Genomic DNA, 7,357 nt, shown 5'->3' on the forward strand with positions numbered 1-7,357 from the left:
TCACTCCCTCTGGGGCACTTGGCATTGGCCACTGTTGGTAGACAGGATACTGGGCTGGATTGACCTTTGGTCTGACCTAGTATGGCCATTCTTATGTTCTTAGCTAAATGAACCCAAAGTTATGGAGACAGATATGAGTCAAGGAAGCCAGCAGAGTATCAGAAACCTGGGAAAATCTCTGACTGGATGGCCTCAGGCATTTGGTCACAAGCTGAGGTGGTTCAAAAGTTTTGGATTTTTTTAAGCAGAATTTTTTTATTGTTTCTTTAAACAAACAAACACAGCAAGTAGCAAATATTTGGCCACACACTTCTGAAACCCCAAACCATGTTCAGGTTTTGGCAGACTAATTTCAGCTTTTCAATTAAAAATCTCACAACACATTTTGAAGGAAAGCAGACATTGTCTCTGATTTTTTGCTGCTTTTTAAAAACCTTGAGTTTTCAATCCAAAAAAAGTTTTGACGGAAAATATTTGTCCAACCCTTTTAATGAGCTTTGGTGCCTTTTAGCACTAGCTGATGCTGAGAACCAGTGATACCTTTTTAAATGTTTATTTTTCCCTGGGGGGGGGGCAAGTGGGGCAATTTGCCCGAGACCCCACAGGGGCTCCCATGAGTATATAATAGTCTATAGTATTGCAACTTTTTTTTATGGAAGGGGCCCCTGAAATTGATTTTCCCTAGGCCCCCTGAATCCTCTAGGCAGCCCTGGCATCAATTACTGGATTCATTTATCGTGTCCAGATGAGATGCGATAAATTGATCTCTGATACATCGAACACTACCCGCTGATCTGGCGAGTTGTATAGACGGGTTGTATAGTCCCTTTGACTGTGTGAAACCACTTTAGCTCAGCATGGTCAGTCTGCAGGTGGAATCTGTGTCCCCAGATGTATGGGCGTAACTTCTCCAGAGCGTACACAATGGCATAACATTCCTGAGACAGACCAGTGGCTTTCCCTCTCAGGGCAGGACTTCACTACCTGCTGGATTGGCAGGTCGGGATTGATCTAGCAGGGATTGATTTATTACAGGGGTCCCCCATGCGGTGCCCGCGTGCACCATGGTGCCCACAGGGGCATCTAAATGTGCCTGCATCCTAGACGGTGGTTGAGCACCCGCCGAAATACCGCTGAAATTCGGCGGCATTTTGGTGGTGACACCTCTGGATGACAGCACTTGATCTAGATCAGTGGTCCCCAACCTTTTTGTCTGTCACATACCAGATGAAGGACCATGGCGGCGGTTGAGCATCTGCAAAAATGCCGCCGAATTTCTGCGGCATTTCGGTGGTGACGCCTCTCAATGATGTTGCTTGTTGGCGGCAAGCAGCATCATCGAGAGGCATCACTGCTGAAATGCTGGAGAAATTCGGCAGCATTTAGTCGGATGCTCGACCACCAGCCAGGACGCTGGCACATTTAGATGCCGCCATGGGCACTGCGTTGGGGACCCCCTGGTCTAGATGGTGCTGGTCCTGCCATGAGTGCAGGGGACTGGACATGATGGCCTCTTGAGGTCCCTTCCAGTTCTTTGATTCTAAGTCTTCATGTATGTTTTTAGATGTTCCTCTGTGTTTGTGGGTTTTTTGTTTGTTTCTGTGTTTGGAGTAGAAAAAGGGGTGAGAATAGCTCTTACCATGGCAGTGCGTGAAGTGGAGCAATTACACTGCTCTACAGCCAAAATGCTTCTGAAATAAATGTAGTCCAACTTTACTAATTCTGGGTCACTGAGAACAAAAATGATGCTTAAAATTGTTGATTGGCTCTAGTTTTCAAGATATGCTATTGGGTCAGTATATACGACCCTTGACTTGGGAATGGCGGAGGATAAGTGAGATATAAAGGGAAAGGATCTCAATTTAAACCAGAAATGACTAAAATACATCTTTGACTGGATCTATGAATAAATCTATGACTGGGTTTGGACAGTAGTTGCTTTTTAGGCAAAACAATGAATGATGCAATCTGAAGCTGGTATTGCGTCATACATGATATGAATTGCATCATGTTATTCCTAGAAGTCATGGATGATGCAATCATAACGAAGCTTCCATCACTCTGCTGAACAAATTGCCCTATATCAGCTCTAGAAATCATACAGTGCCGTGCTCTCGTATTTGTCAGTGTTTGATTTTGCAAAGGGACACATTTCTGTTTAGCCAAAGTGAGCAGAGATGCCTCGTACTTGTGTGAACAGTGCAGATAACTTCTGCTATGTTTGTGGTGAAGTGACTTTTGCATCACAAAAGCGCAGTCTAACCACTATGGTTAAGAAAGCCTATCACCTTTATTTTGGCTGCAAAATTGGAGATCAGGACAAGAGGTGGGCCCCACACATATGCTGCAACACTTGTGCAACAAATCTTTGCCAGTGGTTGAACAGGAAAAGGAAATCTATGCCTTTTGCAGTGCCAATGATGTGGAGAGAGCCAACAGATCATACCAGCAATTGTTACTTCTGCATGGTGCCTCCAGTTGGGAAAGGTGTGTCAAAGAAGAAAAAGTGGACTGTGCATTATCCAAACATTCCATCAGCTATACGCCCAGTACCCCACGGAGAAGGACTGCCGGTTCCTGATGCACCAGAATCATTCTCACTTGAGTCAGACGAGGAAGAGGAAGAGGATGAAACTTCTGGTCCTGAACCATCAATGTCACAGGACCCACATTTTCTCCCATCCTCCTCCTCTGAACCACACCTTATAACACAAGGTGAACTGAATGACCTTGTCAGGCATTTGGAACTACCCAAGAGTAAGGCAGAGCTGTTGGGCTCCAGACTACAGCAGTGGAATCTCCTGGCAGGTGATGTTAGGGTTTCCATGTTCCGTGACCGTCAAAAGGATCTTGTCCCATTCTTCTTCATGGAAGGTGATCTTGTAGCCTGCAACAACATCGATGGTGTGATGGCAGCCCTCAACATCGTTCACGATCCAGATGAGTGGAGACTGTTCATTGATTCATCGAAGACAAGTCTTAAAGCTGTTTTACTGAATAATGGCAATTTTTTGCCATCAATTCCAGTTGGTCATGCAGTCCATATGAAGGAAACCTATGACAACATGAAACAACTTTTGAGGTGCATAAACTATGACCAACATCTGTGGCAGCTTTGTGGCGATTTGAAGGTTGTTGCTCTCTTGCTTGGTCTGCAGACTGGATACACAAAGTACTGCTGTTTTCTCTGCGAATGGGATAGTCGTGCAAGAGATTCCCACTACATCAAGAAAGACTGGCCACTCCGACAGTCATTGGAGCCTGGGAGGAAAAGTGTTCAGCATCCACCACTTGTTGAATCAAGGAAGTTTTTGTTACCACCCTTACACATCAAGCTGGGTCTGATGAAGAACTTTGGCAAGGCCATTGACAAAACACAAGCAGCTTTCAAGTACCTCCGTGGAAAATTTCCAAGGTTAAGTGAAGCTAAGATAAAGGAAGGTGTCTTTGTTGGTCCTCAGATTCGTGAACTTCTTCGAGATGATGCATTTGACCATGCGTGGCAAGGAAAAGACGGCATGGAAAGCCTTCCAGTTAGTGGCAATAAATTTTCTCAGAAACAACAAGGCAGACAACTACAGGTTGTTGGTGGAAAACCTCCTCAAGGCATACAAAAGCCTTGATTGCAACATGTCACTAAAGATACATTTTTTGCACTCTCATCTAGATTTTTTTCCACCGAACTGCGGAGCAATGAGCGACAAGCACGGCGAGCAATTTCACCAGGACATTGCAACAATGGAGAAATGCTATCAGGGCAAATAGAGCCCATCAATGCTTGCAGACTATTGCTGGACAGTGGCAAGAGATGCTCCATTTAATGAATACAAGAGACAAGCCAAGAAGCGCCGAGTAGACACTGAATAGGACTAAACTATGTACTGTGATGGAGCAAGGCCGGATGGCTACAGGAAAGTACTGAGGAGCAGGTATGTTAGCTCCAGGCTAAGCAAATCCCTAGTACCATGGGAACTAAAATGGCAGTTGCTCCAGGCTAATCAAGGCACCTGGGGCCAATTAAGAACTTTCTAGAAGGCACCGGAGAGAGCTACATTGATTGGAGCACCTGCAGCCAATCAGGACAGGCTAATCAAGGCACCTGGTATAAAAAGGGGAGCTCACTCCAGTCAAGGAGGAGGAGCCAGAGGAAGGAAGGGTGTATGAGGAGCTGGGAGCCAGAGACACAAGGAGCTAAGAACTGAGAGGGGGTACTACTGGAGGATTGAGGAAACATCATACAATCAAGCAGTATCAGACACCAGGAGGATCCTGTGGTGAGGATAAAGAAGGTGTTTGAAGGAGGCTATGGGGAAGTAGCCCAGAGAGCTGTAGCGGTCAAGCAGCGGTTACAAGTAGCTCTATAGAGACTGCTGCAATTCACAAGGCCCTGGGCTGGAACCCGGAGTAGAGGGCGGGCCCGGGTTCCCCCCTAGCCCCGCTACTCCTACTCAGACATAGGAGTAGTTGATCCAGACTATGGGTTTCATCCAAGGGGAAAACCACTGAGGGGAAGAAATCCGCCAGTAAGCGCAGGACCTACTAGAGGAGAGGAGGAACTTTGCCACAGTACATAAGTTTTTTGCCTTTTGATTCATAATAAATTTTAGTTAGATAACCCTTTTGCTGATTTTTAAAGTGTGACATAAACAGGACAGGTGAAATATTATCATGTAAAGCAACCATAACCACATGAAAAGACCTAGGCTTACAATTTATGATTAAAACTCTACTATCTACACAATATACATAGATATAAAATGTAAAAACTTAAATATCTTAGAAACAGTAGCCAATCCATTGTTTTAATTGTCATAGTTGAATTCAGCACATCAAAATACATAATAAATAGCACATTTTATCTCTGAAGCAGACGAATTCTCAAAAATTGTAGACTAGTGTTACAGGTTGAATCATTATAGAATGAAAACCAAATGGAGCCAAAGTCTCAGTTTCCCTGCTGCTGGAGGGGAAGTTTCTCAGGAGGATTGGCCGGGCCGTCACTGCTCAGACCCAGGGGACTGCGAACTGTGTCTCCGGGTGCTGCCTGGGCGGAGAGAGAAACAGATTTGAACAAGAAACTTCTCAACCTGTTTGCATATTCCCTTCCTTATAAGACACAAGCTTCTGCCCTTTGCGTTAGTCTTGAAGAAGAGAACTCAGAGGACCCCTCACTCTGTGTTGTGTAGTGCCTGGGCTGGGGGATCATGTCTGTGCTTTTACCTAAGGGAGAAGTAAAATTAAGTAAAATGGGCGGTGATTTCCCAGTGTCCGTGGGGTGAAAATAATCCACGAGCCGCTTGGGAAAGTTACGGCGGTGCCACATCCCCAGCCCCAGCGGAGTGAGGTTTGTTCAGGCGCAGGGTGATCTCTGCCCACAGCCCCGCCCGGACTCTGAATGGCCCATTTCCATATCCAGCCTCCAGCTCTCTGTGCCTCAGTCTCCCCTCTCTGACCCAGGGGCTGGGATAGTTCCCGGCCTCCCGGCGGCGCTGTGGGGAGAAAGGCGATAACCGCGTGTGAAGGGCCGAGACTCCGCAGTGAGGGGCCCCCACACGGGTTATAATGAACTAATCACCTTCCGCTGCGTTACTGCGCTAAACGTCCCAGTTTGCTGAAAGGGCCAGAGCCTCCCTGGTGTAAATCCGGAGTAACTCGAGTCTAGCGGAAGCAGCTGCGGTGACTTTACACCAGCGGAGGATTTGGCCCCAGGAGCAATTCGCTTCATCCATTGGGTCTGATGCGAACCCCAATGTGCTTGTCCCGTTTACACTGACAGATGCTGTCCTGTGAGTCTGACACCGAGACGGGCCCCGGGAGAGCCAACGTGCCAGGGCTCCGAGGGGAGAGCGACTCAGAACAGGACTCACTCCGGATTGGGGTTCACAGATGAAGCGAGGGATCTCTGCACCCAGCGGGGCTGCGGGCAGGAAGGGGAGACACATTGCCAGGGAACGGAAGGGTTAAAACTGCCGGGAGGTTTGTGTTACATTCACCCGGGTGCCGGGGCTCCTGTCCCAGCCCGGAGCGGTGTGTGTGTCACTGCTGCCCCCGCGCGGCTGCCGGGAGAAGCGCGATTCCGCAGCCTGGGTTTTTGTATGATCACAAACCGGTTTCGTGTCACTGTGTCTCTCGCACAGTAATAGCGGGCGGTGTCCTCGGGCTTCAGGCCGGTCATTTGCAGATACAGCTCACTCTTGGGATTATCCCTGGAGATGGTGAATCGGCCTTTCACTGAATCAGGGTAATATATATCACTCCCATCGTACCTTATAAAAGCGACCCATTCTAGTCCCTTGCCAGGAGCCTGTCGGACCCAGCTCATACTGTAGCTGCCGAAGGTGAACCCGGAGGCTTTGCAGGAGAGGCGGAGAGAGTCTCCGGGCTTTTTCACATCCCCTCCGGACTCCACCAGCTGCACCTGGGACCGGACACCTGGGAATAAAGACAGGCCATTAATATCGGTATAAAAACAGCGGTAACACAATATTCTTCTCACTCTGCCAGTTATTCAGAGGTGGAAAATACCTTCCAAAGCGGCTACAGCGAAAATTACAAGGAGCAAAAATCCCATTTTCCCTGGTGCTGGAGGGGAAAGTTCTCAGGGACTGGCTGGTCACTGCACAGACCCAGGGGCTGCGGATTGTGTCTCCGGGTGCAGCCTGGGCAGAGAGAGGCTCAGATTTAAACAGGAAACTGTCTCCCTCATTTGCATGTGCCCGCTTTATAAGAGACACACACTCCTGCTGCCAGTGATCTGAGTGACTCGCCCCAGGGCTCCGGGTGTGGGAGTCAGACTGTCCCGTCCTGTGTGTCTGTGCAGCGCCGGGCACAGGGAGCTGGGCGCCTCCTGACACTTTCGGACCCCTGGGAGCAGGGCCGGCTCTAGGTTTTTGCTGCCTCAAGAAAAAAAAATAGCCGCCCCCACCCAGCCCCTTGTGTGTGTGGCTTTTACACGTTTGCACTTTGCAATGTTGTTGGTTTGTTTTGTTTGACTGGGTGCGGTACTGATGCAGCATTGGGCAACGACTGCACCTGAATCTTCTTGGGCCACCAAAGAGCCTGAGTAACTCGCGCCGCCTGTGATACGTGCGGGGGGGAAATACAGACCAGAGAGGGGCATTTCAAGAGGCTTAAATCCCCGCGTGCTTTGCGGCGCCGGTGTCACGCCTGCGTCTCTTGAAGGGAGGCTCCGGGTTTGTGCAGCCGCGATCGGAGGCTGAGCGGGAGCCCTCCAAAGGGGACAGTTATCTCCTGAGACAGCCCCTGGCTTTCCTGGGCACGCTCCGGATTTCAGTCTTACTAGAAGCTGGACTGCTGCTTCTGAGCGCTCTGCTCTTTCGCTCGTTTAAAATGAGCC

At 48.6% G+C, this 7,357-nt stretch overlaps 1 gene segment (V, D, J or C); it reads right to left on the minus strand.

Moving 5' to 3' along the window:
- Window positions 1-6,124: 6,124 nt before the first annotated feature.
- On the minus strand, window positions 6,125-6,571 carry LOC123348941 (the record flags this gene model as incomplete). The annotated part of the segment is given in 2 exon segments: window positions 6,125-6,432; window positions 6,526-6,571. Coding segments are annotated over 2 exon segments (354 nt in total), but the record flags the coding sequence as incomplete, so codon positions are not given.
- Between the last annotated feature and the right edge of the window lie 786 nt (window positions 6,572-7,357).

The sequence above is a fragment of the Mauremys mutica genome, chromosome 13 (genome assembly GCF_020497125.1).
Source record: "Mauremys mutica isolate MM-2020 ecotype Southern chromosome 13, ASM2049712v1, whole genome shotgun sequence".
Classification (NCBI taxonomy): Eukaryota; Metazoa; Chordata; order Testudines; family Geoemydidae; genus Mauremys; species Mauremys mutica.